General features: G+C 42.1%; 2 protein-coding genes across 2 annotated transcripts; one reads left to right on the top strand and one right to left on the bottom strand.

The window, feature by feature from the left end:
- Positions 1-6,433: 6,433 nt before the first annotated feature.
- Positions 6,434-10,841, bottom strand: LOC308166695 (uncharacterized protein). The gene is made up of 8 exons (XM_080541020.1): positions 10,699-10,841; positions 9,753-9,865; positions 9,310-9,448; positions 8,870-8,991; positions 8,396-8,506; positions 8,143-8,249; positions 7,780-7,870; positions 6,434-7,349 (listed from the first exon to the last, which is right to left on the bottom strand). Exons 1-8 carry the CDS (start codon positions 10,808-10,810, stop codon positions 7,254-7,256), a joined length of 891 nt encoding a protein of 296 aa, XP_080397146.1. The 5' UTR covers positions 10,811-10,841; the 3' UTR covers positions 6,434-7,253.
- Positions 10,842-11,152: 311 nt separating this feature from the next.
- On the top strand, positions 11,153-17,524 carry srp54 (signal recognition particle 54). Its single transcript, XM_080532130.1, has 17 exons — positions 11,153-11,232; positions 11,632-11,753; positions 11,884-11,981; positions 12,117-12,208; positions 12,308-12,392; positions 13,001-13,105; positions 13,403-13,469; positions 13,714-13,771; positions 13,975-14,125; positions 14,441-14,589; positions 14,786-14,886; positions 15,105-15,191; positions 15,393-15,466; positions 15,716-15,824; positions 16,081-16,251; positions 16,707-16,802; positions 17,126-17,524. Exons 3-17 carry the CDS (start codon positions 11,904-11,906, stop codon positions 17,215-17,217), a joined length of 1,515 nt encoding a protein of 504 aa, XP_080388256.1. The 5' UTR covers positions 11,153-11,232; positions 11,632-11,753; positions 11,884-11,903; the 3' UTR covers positions 17,218-17,524.
- Positions 17,525-17,947: the final 423 nt, after the last annotated feature.

Below are 17,947 nucleotides of genomic sequence, written 5' to 3'. Positions count from 1 at the left end.
GAAAACCACAACCTGTTCAAAGGTGAGACAGTCCTGTCTTGGATGGCCGCTGAACAATTTGGTCCCTCCTATATGGCTGTATGATGTTTTTAAGGGAGTCAACTGACCATATTTGTATTACTACAAACTAGTTGTTGTTTGAAACTATCAAGAACATGTTTTAGGCATGATTGCTTGGATGCTCTGAGAAATACTCCATAATTTGTACATTTTTCATGCCAGTAAGGCTTGGATGTTTGATTTTAGTCTGAGTGTCCTTCTCTACAACACGAATGGATACAACCCTAACTAACACGTTCTAAGATGCACAAGTTCAAGATATGAATGTGTTTCTCAAATGCTAAATTACAATGTCGACTCATTTCAACTTCGATACTTGGCAACGCAACCTTGTAGCTCCAGCGGGCTAGCAGGCCCGCTAGTCCGGGTAGTAACCGCAGTACTAGGCTAGCTGGCTAGCTCCACCTGCCAAACAAGCCGTTGTCGTTGCCAGACTGTTTACAACTGAACCGAGAGAGATATAGCTCACCAATATAGCCCCTTTTCCACTATCGTGCCAGCTGGCCTGCTTCTTTGGCGCTTTTCCATTTGTCGGCCCGGGTCGGTTCGGCTCGCTTCTTTAGCTACCCTTCGATACCAGGGTCCAAATGTAGACCCGGAACCTTTTTGCCAGGCTGCGTGTGACGTGTGACGCTGCACACCGTTGATTGGTCAATGGAAATCGTCATCCCATGTTCATAGATTTTTTCGCTAACCGCCATCTTTAAATACCACATTCGCTCTTGGAAAATGTCACAACAGTTTCTGTAATAGCTTATTAATAAAGATTCGAAAAATTATGCTGACCATCGTATTATCTTAGTTTAATGTCATTTCAATGCATCATAGAACTTTTATTTACAACAAGCATAACACAAAAATCGCTATTATGCACAGTCTTTGCCCGTGAATAACATCGGCTATGGAGGTGGTACAAACACAATACTCCTTTGCTAACTTCACCATCGGTATACGGTCATTTTGAGCCCTTAACCACCGCGCTGACACCCCGAGAAGTTATGCTTTTAACCGTAAACTCAATGAACCGGGAATTCACTCGCTGCTGCTCGCAGCACCGCGCCTGCTGGTTCAAACTCCCGTTGACAGCGGGGGGAGAGAATCGTTTTACCAGGGAATTCGCTCCGCGCTATGTCGACGGTGATAGGAGTGTAGGATCGACACCATTCAAATGGTTTTGGATTCCCTGTCCTCTCCCCTATCCGGACACATTTGAATTGTTATCCTAACCCACGGTAAACCGAAGTTATTAACCCGCAAAGGGTGCCTCCGTTTACCGTCTTTGCCCATGAATAACACCGGAGGTGTTACAAACACAATACTCCTTTGCTAACTTCACCATCGGTGTCAACCGTGATAACAGTGTCGTATCAGCCCCGCGGTGGTGTAGCGGTCTAAGCACTGGCCGCTAGTGCATGCTGCCCACCGGGGCCGGGGTTCGTATCCCGGCTCGCCAGATCCAGATATGGCCGAGGCACACGGGAAGCGGCATATTGGCCGGCCGCTTCCGAGGGTGGGATAGGAGTATTTCTGGACTAGGATCCGTCGCGCAACACCGCCCCCGTCTGGTGCTGGAGTAACGGTACTGGGCTCGAGGAGCCAGTCAGCCTAGTCTGCCTGGCGGCCTCCTCTGGGACTGCCGGCCACGGGGTCGGGCGGCGGATCCTTCGCAATAGGCAGGGGATAATTGGATGCTAAGTTGGGTTAAATTGGCTACCAAATTGGGTGAAAAGGGGATAAAATCTGAAAAAACAAATTTAAAAAAATAAAAATAAAAAAAGTGTCGTATCGACACCATTCAAATGGTTTCAGATTCCCTGTCCTCTCCCCTATACGGACACGTTGGAATTGTTATCCTAACCCACGGTAAACCGAAGTTATTAACCCGCAAAGGGTGCCTCCGTTTACCGGGAGTTCACCGCTGCTCTAAGCAGCAGCACGTCATGGAGGATATCAGCGGGGGGACAGACAATTTCTACCAGGGAATTCGCTCCGCGCTGTGTCATAGACCGTGATAACAGTGTCGTATCGACACCATTCAAATGGTTTCAGATTCCCTGTCCTCTCCCCTATCCGGACACGTTTGAATTGTTATCCTAACCCACGGTAAACCGAAGTTATTAACCCGCAAAGGGTGCCTCCGTTTACCGTCTTTGCCCGTGAATGACACCGGAGGTGTTACAAACACAATACTCCTTTGCTAACTTCACCATCGGTGTCAACCGTGATAACAGTGTCGTATCGACACCATTCAAATGGTTTCAGATTCCCTGTCCTCTCCCCTATCCGGACACGTTGGAATTGTTATCCTAACCCACGGTAAACCGAAGTTATTAACCTGCAAAGGGTGCCTCCGTTTACCGTCTTTGCCCGTGAATAACACCGGAGGTGTTACAAACACAATACTCCTTTGCTAACTTCACCATCGGTGTCAACCGTGATAAGTGTCGTATCGACACCATTCAAATGGTTTCAGATTCCCTGTCCTCTCCCCTATCCGGACACGTTGGAATTGTTATCCCTAACCCACGGTTATTAACCCGCAAAGGGTGCCTCCGTTTACCGGGAGTTCACCGCTGCTCTAAGCAGCAGCACGTCGAAATATGGATAGTTTAGCGGAGGTAAAACTAACTTGTCACTTGACGACTGTCACTTGACTTTGGTTAAAATCCTATATGAACTTTTCTCATTTGGTCGAACGTCCACAAACTCGCTAGACATCGTTACAGAGAACAGATATTTGATCCATTTCACATACGAGTATGTTCTGAAGATCTCATGGGTGACTTTGCAGAGGAACACTTCTTCCTCGGGTCTGAGGTCCGCGGGGAGTTTCTGTCTGACGAAGGGCTTTCTGTGGAGCAGCGGCATCTTGCTGTCTCTCTGCCTCCTCCGCTGTCCTCTCTCAGACTTTCAAAAAAGGGAGGGAAAAGAACGCCAGAAAGCCTGTAATTGTAAAAAAAATAAAGTTTCACATTAAACCCTTTTTAATATGAACTCGCCAGCCTATGAAGGACAGTGACCTGAACATGATATAAATAGAGTGATGGAACGAGAAATTTCAAGAGGAAACCCAGCCTTTGTTAATGACACACGCTTCCCAGCTCCAGTCACTCATACAACAGTGACGTTAATCCTGCCCACAGGAAAATGTGCTCACTGACAGATAGACTCGATTTCTTAGAGTAATAACAAGAAATTCGATGTTTAATCTACCCGAGAATACGATCACATGTAAAAGTAATAATTTCAAGAGACGTTTACCAGTTGTGTCACGTTGAGAAGATAATCCGCGCTCGAAGAAGTTTTTTCTAAAAAAAGTTTTGGTCTATCAAAAAAAGTTTTTTCTAAAAAAGTTTTTTTTTCTTCTAAAATGTGTTTCTTTTTCCTTTCCTAAACACCAGGGGAGCCTCCCCTCCTAAATTTCGTTGTTTGGTACCTGTACTGTAGCAATGACAAATAAAGTCTATCTATCTATCTAAACTCGGAGTACTTCCCTACTTCTCCCGCGGGCCGGCTGCGTGTTGACGACAAGTTTTGATCCGCTCTAGTTCACTCGCGTAGGGGGCGTCGCTTCAGCGATGATTCTTTGAGGTTTATTGGCTGATTATCCCGTCACTCGCATGACACCACCAATGATCTGCTTGGTAATTTGTGTTCGTCACTTTGTGATCAAATCCAAAGGGGGTGAAGAGGAGTTGTGGGGTTCTGTGAACCATGCGAGCATGGTACAATTATTATGAAATCAAAATCATAACGGTATGTGTATAAAATGTATGATCGAATGAAGAACTCAGGGTAAGTGTATTGATAACTGTTATTGGTCAACTGCCTGTACCTCAACAACAGACATGAGCTTCAACACATTTTCTTTTTGTTTAATCTAACCCTATCAATCATTATTTCATTAATAAATGTTTGTGTCCCACTCTTTGGATGCCACTGTCCTATATCATACCATTTGAGCTCCAGATAAAGAATACTCCAGAAAAGGCAATATTACATTTATCCTCCGATTCTACCTCCACCAGCCTCACCTGGGTGGTACACTAGAAGAAGGTTCGGAAAATCTAACTGTCATCAGTTTCTTTCATACAGTATGGCATGACTGCTCTTCTCTGTCTGGGTCTGTCTTGAGTCATACAGGCCAGGGAACATACATCTGTAACTCTGCTGCAGTGGTGACGGCAGCATTATATCCAGGGTGCCAGATCAACATCCCCATGAGGTTGTAATTACAAAGACCACAGAGACAAAATGAGGCACAGCTGAGCTCAAGATGAAGGGTTGCTGACTGTGATTGTGCTGCTGCCATGTGAAGTCGCACTCTGCTCAATTATGCTCTCATATCTCCTCCCCTACTTCCTGTTTCAGTGGTGTGGGAGGGAGGGGAGGGTGAGGGAAGAAAGAAAGAAAGAAAGGAGAATAAACAACCCTGCATGAGCTTGTTCATGTTGAATGAACAATTCATACAATTTCTTTGTATGACCACCAACTGGTCAGAAAGCAGTATGGTAAGTATGGTCCAGTGGCGTGCAGTCAGGTGAGGCAGGGTAGACAGTGCCTCACCCAGGCATTTAAGAAAGAAAAATAATATCAGTCTTTTTAAAATATGTTTTTATTATTTTTTTATCTCAAAAATATATATATGTTTTATTTATTTTACTCATTATTCTTAACTGTAATGTGTTAAAATGTTGTTAAAATAAAAATAAATGATGTAAAATGTGTTGTTTTAAAAATATAATGCATGCCCTGGCACCAGGAGAGTTTGCTCCCAAAGCTAGCTGATTGCTGGCGAGAGGCTGAGGCAGTGCCTCTGTGCTATGCGAAGTGATAGACCAACGGTTTCGTAGGTTTGCGCATGCGTAGTCTGTTCTCACATTGTCTTCATTGATGGACGTTGAGGCACCGTGCAGGCTGCCTCTGACAGCATGATTGACAGTTTGCGTTTGGCTTGCCGTAGCAGCATTCCTCTACTGTTCGCGCCGCGGTTCTAAATTTCCCCAGCTAACTTGAGATCAGCATCATGGATATCCAACAGTTCAAAAGATTTTCAACCTTCAGTTTTGAGCAAAAAACGAAATGTGATTGAAAATGGGAGGGCAACACCTGACCTATCTCAATTAACCCAAAGGAAGGGACAGAAGATTGTACGAACATTTCAAACGGAATGGTACACAAAAAAGGACTGGCTGTGTGGATGTAGCCAGGCTAACAAGCTGTTCTGCTTCCCTTGCCTACTGTTCTGGTCTAGCGACAGCGTGTGGGTGAAAGGGGGCTACTGTAACCTGAACAATGTTCCAAGAGCTTTAGAGAAGCATGAAAAATCCATAGCCCACATCCACTCTCAGATGGCCTTGGAAACCGTTGGCATTAGTCGCATAGACATGGCCCTGGATGAGCAGCACCGGCTGCATGTTACTGCACACAACGCAAAGGTAAAGGAGAACAGGGAAATCTTGAAAAGCCTAATTGATGCAACATGCTACCTTGCTAAACAAGAATGAGCATTTCGGGGGAACGACGAGAGCAGTAGCTCCATCAATCGTGGGAATTATGTCGAACTTTTGCATTTGATGGCAGAAAAGGATGAGAAATTAGCCGCACATTTGCCTACGCATGTTACACATGCTTAAGAAAATGTAGCCTACATTATGTAGGCTATTGCGTGCCGGTTCAAATGCTGTAAATCCTGTGTTGTTGATGCAGGTGAATTTATATTGTCATTGAGCTGTTTTGCGTGCTGCTGTAAATCCTGTTGAGATGCAGGTGAATGTAGGCAATGCCATACAGGCTGTTGCGCTACGCTATGTGTAGTTATGAGATAACAATACATGACATTTTTGACCAGCTATTTGATAGTATAGTATATATGGGCTATGTGATTGACTTTATAGTATAGTATATTAGCCTACATTACATTACAGTCATTTAGCCGACGCTTTTATTCAAAGCGACTTACAATAATTGCATTTAACGTAGGAGTGTACTGCTTTTTTAAGGCAAAATGAAGAATAGCAAACTAAAAATACAGTATAGCAATAGCAATAGCATAGAGAAGAATAGCAAACTAACAATACAATAGGTGCTTAACAGGGAGGATTCGGGTAGTAGGCCTACTTCTTGAAGAAGTGAGTTTTGAGCCTGCGTTAAAAGATATAAGGGCTATTGATTGCCTTTATAGTATGCGCTATGCCATTTGAAGTCTGGCTGCTGCGTTAATCGCATGAATTTTTAAAAATAGCTCACTGCCTACCCAGCCAATGACCTCACTGCACGTTACTGGTATGGTCAAAGTATGGAGGCAAAAAAATATACAACTAAAAACAACAACAGATCTGTGTAAACATACATTTTAATATAACATTGCTTTTAGTACAAAATATCAAAGGCAGTCAGATCCTCAGATGGATCTGTGTGTAGTTTAGATGTGTTACATTCCTCTAACATTAAACAGTCCTAATCTACAGTATACTTGGGGCTTCCTGGCCTTATCTGAATGCTCTTATGGTACTGCCTACTAATTACTAAAAGTATTTACTGCATAGTGCATATTCCAAACTATTTAGGCCATACTGTTAAGTAAAAATGTATGCAGAAAGCATACATTTCAACATACTCATCATCTCATTCATAGGGAAATCATCATCTGTAACTCCATTATGTTCAAGATAATTGTTTCAATCTCGCTAAGGCCCTCCTCCCTTACCTGCTCCATTGAATTATGGTACTAAATTCAGAAAGAACGTACTGAATAGTATGCAGTGAATACAACATGGAAAGACTAGTATGACATCCTGGCATTTAATAAAACCTAAATTTCGGTACATTTAGCATAAACTTTAGCATACATTTAGCAAAACGTTCTAACTGTGCATACTTAAAACGCCTAGTGCATAAGTACAGTATGAGCACTCAGACACAGCCCCTGTCTCTTGTGGCCACTTGATAATCATGACTGTTATATCATAGCACAGATGGCAATACAGAGCCCTCTATCCAGCACTTGTTTTTTTAAGCCAAGTAAAGTCTGTTCATATAAAAGTCAAGCTGAGGACAGAAAGAAACAGTGAACAACAATGCGCCCCTCCCTTGTCCCTTGCCCAACCCAAAACCTCAATCGGAAACCAAGAAGAGGCACAAAAGACTCATAGTCTGTGCGTGTGCGTGCGGGTGTTGGTCTTCAGTCAGGGTCATACCACTCTGTAGAGGTGGATCTCCTTGAACCAGTCCATCTCCTTGTAATCCAGGGGGACTTCCTCTACCCACCGACTGGAGTCCACCCCTCCCTGAAGGACCAGAACACAGCATTATTAGAGGTTTCACTACTCATTCATGTATATATTAGAAACATAGGAAGTAGTATGTTGACAGATGATACATGTTTTAGCTAGATTACATAGCACTAAAATATCTTCCTGTAAAGGCAGTTTATCAAGAACTAAAGGAACAGAGGAGAACAGTATTAAAGGTGTGCACTTAAACTTAGACATTAGAAACATTTCTCTTCATATGGAAGATTGATGTACCGGTACTTGCATATAGACAGTCATGGTTTTGGAGAAAATGTTCTATCTGCATTATCTAGAAGTAAAATAACTTCCTGTAGATCATATCAGGAGCCAAATGTTGAACAAGAATTATCAGAAGCTGTGCACAGAATCTTTAACTTTCTTTGTAGAGATACAAACATGTTTCAGTCAAGTCTGTATTATTTACCTGAAGAGAACTGAATGATTGCTGGAGGCTGGGGACAGTGACCAATAAAGCTCCCTTCTTACGGAAATTGTGAATAATAAATTCCCATGCTCTGCAAAAGCAAAGGGAGATATTAATGCGAATCAATATGTCGTTGACCATTATACTGTATCTGATTACGATAAGACGAGTAAGTTAATGCAGGCTGGTGGAGGTAGAAATCGGAGGACGAGCTCATTGTAATGCATGGTACATCAAACACAATACCATTCCTCATTCCATTCCATGTATTACATTGTATTATTGTCTTTAAACTTCTACCTCCCCCTGTCTCCCCTGGAGTAAGTAGACACATTTGTGGTGGTCTTTCCCAGTTATACCTACTTAATTTGGTCCTGGGGCTCCAGGAAGTATTCAAACACATTGTTCATGACGAGAACATCTGCATTCTGTATGAGGGAGTCCTGAGTTCTGACGTCTGCATGGATGACCTAAAGAAATTAGAGAAAAGAATGTGGTAATTATTACATAAAACACAAAAATATAATATATATATCATATTTATTATGACTTTATAACACCTTTCCAATAAAACATACAATAAGAAATGAAGGGAAAAAACAATATAACAGTTTACCTGTATTCGATTACTGAAGCCATACTTCTCAATAGCCATGTTCTGGAGCCTGACGAACTCAGCACTGATCTCCACCCCAACAAGCCGAGCAGCTGTACTGTACACGTGTCCCTGAAAAACAAACGTTGGATGTTGGAGGAACAGAAGGGTCTGAATAATGTTGCTATCTTGAGCCAGTAAGTGCAAGTTACACACTACTTTTCATTGTATTTCCATGACTTCAATAGAGTACATGACTAATGAAAAACTGTGTAAAGAGATTTGATTGAATAGAAGGCTTTGCGAGTCCACGGCAGTGGAGGCTAGTGGAGGTAGAAATCGGAGGACGGGCTCATTGTAACGCATGGAATGCTATGAGAAATAGCATCAAGCACGTGTTTGATACCATTCCTCATTCCATTCCATACATTACAATGAGCCTGTCCTCCAATTTCTACCTCCACCAGCCTCCCTTGATCCACAGTTCTATTTTACCCCGTAGAGGACTGCTCCCAGTCTGGATCCCACGTCCACCACCAGTTTCCCTGTGAGGTCTGGTAAGGCAAGTTGGAACAGGAACTGCAGCTCCCATATGGAGAAGGAGTGAGAGATGTAACCTGCAGATACAAAGCATCAGGACCATCAGGTTTTATGCTCTGAAGGTATGTACCAGTACTATGAAAGGGGACATGAACTGAAGACAATGATGAAACTGTTATCGTAGTGAAGGAAAAGTTCACACCTTCAGTAGACTTTTGCTTTATATTCTTTACCGTAATTCACAGAACCAAGCGGGCTGTCCTGGTTTACGCATCTACCATACTAGTTGCTGAAACAGTGCTAGAAAGGGCAGTGTGAAAGAACGATATTTGACCTAGCAATGTATGATTATGGCCCTGTAGTGCGTGGAGCTGCTTTGAATGTCAAAGACCTACAGAGAGAAGCTGTTCTTTTAGAGCCACACTGGAGGCAGTAGTTACGACTCATCTTGCCCTCCTCCACTGCAGTTTCCACTGCATCCTCGTCATACAGGAAGGCATCCACGTGCACAGTGGGATGGGGGTTCTGCTGGGTCTGGTGAATACACAGAAATAAGAAAATGTCAGTGTAGCAGATGTGATTTGGGGAGGTCATGTTCTCATGGTGAGGTAGCCCTGCCTCAGACATGTAAACTCAAGTGTCACACTTGGGCCTTGAGGATGTCCTCTTGGCCTAATAGTAGACACTTGGGTCTTCCATGTGGGATGCATGAGTTTGTACTTCACCTGTTATATTAGGAAGAACAGTTTAACTGTATCATATTGTGTAACATTGTTGATTGTATCAACAAACTCTTCCTGTATTTTGAAAGCACTTGCTCCCTGGTGATGAAGCTTACCTTCTGAATGGCCATGGTCTCGGAGGAGAGCATCGCCTCCACAGGAAGATAAGTCCTCAGGTACTCTGAAATACTCTCGAGTATGACCTTATGGTTGTCATGATCCGGCTCATCTGAAACACACATTTATTTAACACATTCAATGTAAAACGTGATATCAATGCATTATAATCAATATGATGCCAATGCGTGTTTATCTTTACAATTTTTAGATTAGATTAGATTCAACTTTATTGTCATCGCAGACAAGTACTATACAACGAAATGCAGTTTGGCTGTAGTGTACTAGCCTATTGGTGAATAGTTGTTGAGAAACATGTTACATCCTAAAGTTAGACGCATGTATCCAAAGAAAATGTATTCAGGGGGCACATGGAGCTGTCTGATGATCGATGATTGCACTCCTATAATCTTAAAGGAGTGCAAAACACTGCCCACCTTCAAAACCACTCTCAAAAAACATTTACAGGAGGCTGCAATCCGTAACTGGACCCTCTAAATCAAAAATCAGATTAAAAGACCCGAACTACCCACTGTACATACTTTGTGTTTTGTCCCCCGCCCCCACCTGTGGTGTATGTCCCCACCTGTCCTACCCGCTGTACATACCTGATGTTTTGTTGTATTGTATATCTAGTATTGTTCTTCCCATGATGGATGTATTTTTATCTTGTAGATAGTAATAGTTATTTGTCTGTATTATCTTGTAGATAGTACTAGTTTTTTTTCTTTTCCTGTCTGTCTTACATGTAACGATGAATTGAAAATCAAGGACCCCAATTGAAATAAGCCAGTGGCTTTCTTGGGTTTTTATCCTTTTAGATGACCTTGTATGTAATATGTACTTTCATGTACCTACTTCTGCAAATCTTCTAATAAAGTTTTCAATCAATCAATCAATCGATCCCCTGCAGCTGCCTGGTTCGGACTTCAGTCAGTCACATACCTGGGTTTTTCATCCAGTCAATCAACCTCGGACGGTCTTGGGGATTTATTGTAGAGAGTATACATTTCATGATCTGTTTAACGTCAGAAAACTTCATTTCATATGTCGCCATATTTAACTACGTTGTGACAACAGCCCATGCTCTGATGTTAGACTGCATGTGGGCAAAGAAGATACTGCTCTGGCTAATATAAGGAGTAGGGGCGTGTTCGCCATTTAAGGAGGAACGAGGAAAATGACATGTGAGTGCTAATGATATAGACATAATTGAGCATATGGTTTTATAGCATATAATGTGTGTATCTAAAATATATTATTAGACACTAGTAAAACGATATCTATTCAAAGAAATACCTATCTAATGTCAATCAATCTTAGTGTTATTTCATGCGACCTTAAAATTACACAAGGTCACTGCGGAAGTAAACACAACCCCGGAAGCAGTTGGGGGATTCTGGGATATTTGGGATTTCGATGACGTTTATTTGATCGCTGCTCAGGTGAATTTTCTCAAGACAGTTGGCGATCTCGGAGGTAAGGACACCGACTAGGATACCGTATATAGGATCTGTTGTAACCACTGTACTGTAATCGCTGTGAAACTGTTGCCTGTTTTACTATTTTAATCAATTTTCCCTGGTTTTACAACAGCAATCACGGCCTCGATTCGTTCATCCATGCTAGCGAGTTCGCCTAGCCGACGAGCTGTTTTTGGGGACAATATTGTCAACATCTGTTTTCTTGTCGTCGTAGATGTGTTTGTTACTTTTAAGTACACTATTTGTAATTAAATAGGTGGTATAGTCAGTGACTCGGTGTTGCTGCTCGCTGTAAAGGCAGACTGGTCGTGATGAACTTGTTTTTATCGTTTTTTATTATTATTGTTTTGATCGTCATTTAACTGCTTCACAATGTTGTTTTTCACTGACCCAGGAAACCAGCGGACGCCTGCAGCCTTGGTTCTTCTCTCAAGTGGTAGTGAGCGGTGTGCGGTCAAGACAGGGGGTTCCCCCTAAACACTGACGCCGAAAAGGCCGTATTTCTCAACTGATTTTGTGAGTTGATGTAGTCATCCAAGTCCCTTCAATTAACCAGCATCGAAGTGGTTGCTATGTATGTATGCTTGCCCTGGCAGTTTTCGTACCATCTAAAGTCAACTCACCATAACATTTGCTTCCAATCCAGGTTCCTCAAGGACCGTCAAGATGGTTTTAGCCGACTTGGGAAGAAAGATAACCTCGGCGTTGCGGTCACTGAGCAATGCGACCATCATCAATGAGGAGGTACTGTAATCCATTTCCAATGAACATGCATAGCGACCGTATCTGTTGTGAACTGTGCCACTAGTAAGGTTTGAAAACTCATTGTTTATGTGAGCCTAAGTGAAGTCTTCTAAACAAAGCCATGTCTCCCTCTAGGTTTTAAATGCCATGCTGAAGGAAGTATGTGCTGCCCTCCTGGAAGCTGATGTCAACATCAAGCTGGTGAAGCAGCTCAGAGAAAATGTCAAGTAGGTCACATTATACAGGCATACATTTTAGTTGATAGAAACGTGTGTATGTATTGTATTCTACAGGCTTTTAGTAATGATCCTGATTTCTGTTCTTAGAGCGGCCATAGACCTGGAGGAGATGGCCTCTGGTCTGAACAAGAGGAGAATGATCCAGCATGCTGTGTTCAAGGAGCTTGTCAAGGTCTGAGCCACATAATACACATACAGTATTTGTCATTTCGAGTTTCAACACAATCCTGACCAAATCAAAAAGGTGCTTGTACAAATCGGTTCAGCAATACCTATTCAGAGAGATTAGGCTTGTTGTCATTTCAGTATAATTTGATTTATGTATAATTTAACCAGCGATTCGGTTATTTCCCCTTAATTGATTCATATAGGAAGATACTCAGTGAACTGTTTAGAGGTCAATCTGTTATTCTGTGGCCTGGAGTTTTGGTGTGGGTTTTTGTGGTGGGAGGGGATACTTTCCAACACATATTTAACACAAAGGAGAAGATGGTTTGTTTTGTTTCTACTTTGGAAGGTGCTTGATTAGAGGGGAGAGAGAGAGACACACCTTTGCACGGTCACTTCACACCTTTGACAAAGATGCAATTCTTTTGTGAAGGTCCAAAAATGTGTATGTTAGGCAGGAAGGGAGAGAGTAATTTATTCTCCTTCTCAATATTTGATTCATATGATATTAACTTGGCATGTCTGTTGTTTTTCCAGATTATTTGTGGTGTAGATGTTCCATGTTGTTAAACGTTTGTGTGTCTAAGTTGTTCTTATGTTATTGTCTCTCAGCTGGTGGATCCAGGGGTGAAGGCTTGGACCCCAACGAAAGGCAAGAACAATGTCATCATGTTTGTGGGCCTGCAGGGCAGTGGGAAAACCACAACCTGTTCAAAGGTGAGACAGTCCTGTCTTGGATGGCCGCTGAACAATTTGGTCCCTCCTATATGGCTGTATGATGTTTTCATCAACTGACCATATTTGTATTACTACAAACTAGTTGTTGTTTGAAACTATCAAGAACATGTTTTAGGCATGATTGCTTGGATGCTCTGAGAAATACTCCATCATTTGTAAATGTTTCATGCCAGTAAGGCTTGGATGTTTGATTTTATGTCTAACCAAACAAACACATGTTGTTGTCAGTTAGTTTTGGTGTTCACTAATCTGCTGTTTGTACACCCCCCTCCACAGTTGGCGTACTACTTCCAAAGAAAAGGTTGGAAGACCTGTTTGATATGTGCTGACACTTTCAGAGCTGGTAAGTTTTCATTTTCAACCTGGGGGATATACCATCAACGTTGCTAAAGAAAAATCCAGTTTGGTGAGATTTATCAAAAAATCTGGGTTGATCTTGATAAGTCTCACGAGACATCGAAAACAAGCCTGGATTTTCCTTTAGCGACATTGATGGAATACCCCCATGATCTATTATCAGGTTGATATCCCTTTGTTTTAAAATAAATCAGAGCACTAAATATCTCCTGTTTTGCGTGTTCATGCAGGTGCCTTTGATCAATTGAAACAAAATGCAACCAAAGCTAGAATCCCATTCTATGGGAGGTAAGTTGAAAACATTCCCATGTGTATCATTGACCTATATTGGATTCAGTGGAGGTAGAAATCAGAGGACAGGCTCAATGTAATGAATGGAATGAGGAATGGTATCAAAGCAAGTCCTCCGATTTCTACCAACACCAGCCTCCCCTGCCGTATTTGTATTCTAGCGACTGTTTGTAAACACTGACTTTGATTTAATTCCGCAGTTACACAGAGATGGACCCAGTCGTTATAGCAGCAGAAGGTGTTGAAAAGTTCAAGAATGAAAACTTTGAAATCATCATTGTTGACACCAGCGGTCGACATAAGCAAGAAGACTCACTCTTTGAGGAGATGCTTCAAGTTTCCAATGCAGTGGTAAGTTTCTGGTGCAAGTTATACAGTATATCTTTGAACTTGAGTTATTGAACATGCCCAATACAGTCCAGTGATGTGAAGTTGAATGTTATCTGGGATAGTATGGTATAGTATGATATAGTGCTGAGTAGGTAGAAATTGGAGAACGGGCTCGTTGTAGTGTAATGAGGAATGGTATCAAACACACATGGTATGGTGGCATTTTACATTACAAACCCCCTGCTACTCTGAGTATTACGGTATGCAGGGTCTTAACCCAAGCAAGGATGCTTCTTTCTACCAACTATACTGTATCCTGATTGGCTGTTCCCCCAGCAACCAGACAACATAGTGTATGTGATGGACGCGTCCATCGGCCAAGCCTGCGAAGCTCAAGCCAAGGCCTTCAAGGATAAGGTAGACATCGCCTCTGTCATCGTGACCAAGCTGGACGGCCACGCCAAAGGTGGTGGAGCTCTCAGTGCGTAAGTACACAGACGCCGCAGTAAGACCTCATCACATACAGATAGGCGACTTCCTGGTTACAGACATCAGCAGAATTCAAAGGATTGTGTTCAAGCTTTGGTGAATATTACCACACTTCTGTTGCTGTCATAGAATTCTCATACGCAGTGAGGAGCCTGTTGTTGATGTATTTTGTTTTCTTGGCACCTTCTTTAGCGTGGCTGCCACTAAGAGTCCCATCATCTTCATCGGAACTGGAGAACACATTGACGACTTTGAGCCGTTCAAGACACAGCCATTCATCAGCAAGTTGCTGGGTAAGCTGTCCACCATTTTGGCAATCCAATGGGTGTCTCTGTCCTCCTGCTAAACAATACCTTCCTTCACACTCTTTCATATGGATCCTCACTCACACTATTTTGATAATTATGTTTTAGATAGTAAGTGCATGTATTTTATTTCTACATGTAGTTTTTTGTTGTTGTTGAACAAACTGTAATTCATACTTTTTGCTTTTTGTATGTTTTGTGGTAAGGTATGGGAGACATTGAAGGTTTGATAGACAAAGTCAACGAACTCAAGCTGGATGACAACGAGGAATTGATCGACAAGCTGAAACATGGTAAGAATTGCATTTCTGTACTGAAGGCCCCATAACCCAAACACACATGCATTATTTCAATGTATACTACATTATATAAAGACGTGCAGTACAATATCTAACAATGCAACACTGCCACCTACAAGACAACTACATTCTGTGAAACTGCATGGCTATTGGGTCACATTGTATTGATCCTCTCCATGCCCCCCTCCCCCCCAGGCCAGTTCACTCTCAGGGACATGTACGAGCAGTTCCAGAACATCATGAAGATGGGACCATTCGGCCAGATCATGGTAATGGCAACCTACAAATTCAGGACTTTTTCCACAGCCTTCTTGCTCTTTTAATGATGTATTTAGTGTTGGGTTCAAATTGTATTTTAAATGATTTCAAAATTGATTGAGTTTTCCTGGTGCAATGAAACAAATGGTGTTTGGGGTCCCACGAGTGCAATTTACGCCTGTATGGCACCCGACTCAAGCTGACACCCAGGTCTGGTTTAGAGACACCAAAGCTAATCTCTCTTCTGTTGATGTCCCCAGGGTATGATCCCAGGCTTTGGCACAGACTTCATGAGCAAAGGCAACGAGCAGGAGTCTATGGCCAGGCTGAAGAAACTCATGACTATTATGGACAGCATGAACGACCAAGGTAAAGATGCAACACCGAATGGCTGAAACTAAATGGTTATGCCAAATATCCTGAGTAGGAAAAACTCCAGACCCCAGTCATAACCTGGCCCTGGTTGCTGCCCGTGCCTAGGGCAAGCTTGATTTTATATAGGTTTAAATTCGGGCCCTGAGTTTTTCCTTCGGAGATCTGTCTGTCAGGAAATACTTCTGATCCTACCGGTACTTAATTATGTCACAAACTTGTTATAACCATAAGGTTTCTTTGCCCTTCACAGAACTTGACAACAAAGATGGAGCTAAGCTGTTCAGCAAGATGCCCAACCGGATCGCCAGAGTGGCGCGAGGGTCCGGGGTGGCCACCAGGGACGTCCAAGAGCTGCTGACCCAGTACACCAAGTTCGCCCAGATGGTGAAGAAGATGGGAGGCATCAAGGGACTGTTCAAAGGTACCATACATTCAAGAGGGGTTTTCCACATGCAATACTGTCGCTATATTATCAACATAGTGGTGGGCAACTGACATTACAGGGTGATCACATCAGTCGATCAGCTGGGAAAATCCCATCAGGTAATCCCATATAGTTAGAACTCAGATGAAAGGGGGAATGACTCAGCAATGCCAACAACATACTAGTATATTGTACTTTGTACCCAAAGTGTAGTGTCGAGTAGGGTTCAGATTTATATGCTATATCGCTACACCTGATATTAGGTTGGAAAATGACAGATTTACGTATTTAGAGATGAATCCATTTTCTTTATCACCAAGGTCAATTGTTACGTTCTTGTTCATGGGTTTGATCACTAGTTTGAAACTGAAACTCTTGTCCAAATACAACCGTCTGTCCTTGCTGCACCTTCAATGCTTTGTAATCTTCATTTTTGCGCTCTGTGTTTTCAGGTGGGGATATGTCCAAGAATGTCAACCCATCTCAGATGGCTAAGTTGAACCAGCAGATGGCCAAGATGATGGACCCAAGAGTTCTCCACCACATGGGTAGGCTTTGCTTTCTCTCCCATGTGAATCATTAATGACAGATGCTATGCCCATACATGGACAAAGTTTTTTTTCCTGGACAGGCCAAATGGTGTTGGGCCAAGATCAGTGCTTTGGGCACCATCAGTAGAACATGTATTGGTATAGATGTGAGCTAATGTTCATCCGCATGTATTGTGTCTCAGTTTTATGGCCTAGATGTGAAATAATGCTTATACAGGTGTTGTATGTGTTATGATATAGATGAAACAATGCTTATACACGTGTTGTATGTGTTATGATATGGATAATAATGCTCATCCACATGACTTGTGTGTCTGCAGGTGGCATGGCTGGCCTCCAGTCGATGATGAGGCAGTTCCAACAGGGCGCCGCAGGCAACATGAAAGGAATGATGGGATTCAACAACATGTGAACTGAGCCTTAACACAGCTAAATACAGATCTATTATTTGAACTTAGCAAGAAGGAGTGGAGATGAGAGGAGTGGAGAAGTGTTCTTTTTGCCTCAGTAATATAATTAATTAAATTGTTTTGTGTATAACATTTTGCAGAGGCTTATCTAAAGTACAAAAGGTTCTGTGATTTTAATTCTCAATGAGGCAAATAAGAACAGGGAGTGTAGTGGAATCATGACAATAGTCCTGGTTTCGGAGAGGTTGCAATGGAACATTGAAATTAGTTTGTGACAATATTTTTGTCATAACATGTTATAATAAAATTTGTATTGCAACGTTTTAACTACTGTCTCATTTTGTGTTAGAGTGACATGCTTGTGCTGAATGATGTTTAATAGTATTAACTCCTCTGGCTGTCAATTAATAATCTTGCCATACAACTGAAAGGACATATCCTAGATTATGAGTTATGACTATGACAAGAGGCTATGTATAAATATGTTAGTGATATTCTTCCTATCTTATTGAAATGGATATGGAATGTCTGCTATGTAAGTCTAGTCTATATTCATTTCTCAAGATATGCAAAATAAATATCTGAGGAACCCCTTGTTTCTCAAGATCATAGACCTGTGTACATAATACATAACAGTGTTGATAGAATGATACAATTCCATATATCATGGGGGGTATGCCGGGTGCATGAACTTGTGCCCTAAAAACTATTTTGGGCGGAGGATCGTGATTG

The sequence above is a fragment of the Nansenia antarctica genome (genome assembly GCF_963989245.1).
Source record: "Nansenia antarctica genome assembly, chromosome: 1".
Classification (NCBI taxonomy): Eukaryota; Metazoa; Chordata; class Actinopteri; order Argentiniformes; family Microstomatidae; genus Nansenia; species Nansenia antarctica.
This window is presented reverse-complemented; position numbering and strand designations above follow the sequence as displayed.

Bases quoted from the DNA above. Each gene is read 5' to 3' on its own strand.
- LOC308166695 (XM_080541020.1), bottom strand. From the start codon at position 10,810: ATGGCGACATATGAAATGAAGTTTTCTGACGTTAAACAGATCATGAAA. The intron at 8,250-8,395 runs GTAAACTGTTAT...TAATTTCTTTAG, and splicing joins GCTTCAGTAATCGAATACAG to GTCATCCATGCAGACGTCAG. The intron at 7,871-8,142 runs GTAGGTATAACT...TTGCTTTTGCAG, and splicing joins GAGCCCCAGGACCAAATTAA to AGCATGGGAATTTATTATTC.
- srp54 (XM_080532130.1), top strand. From the start codon at position 11,904: ATGGTTTTAGCCGACTTGGGAAGAAAGATAACCTCGGCGTTGCGGTCA. The intron at 15,192-15,392 runs GTAAGAATTGCA...CCTCCCCCCCAG, and splicing joins GATCGACAAGCTGAAACATG to GCCAGTTCACTCTCAGGGAC. The intron at 15,467-15,715 runs GTAATGGCAACC...TGATGTCCCCAG, and splicing joins GACCATTCGGCCAGATCATG to GGTATGATCCCAGGCTTTGG.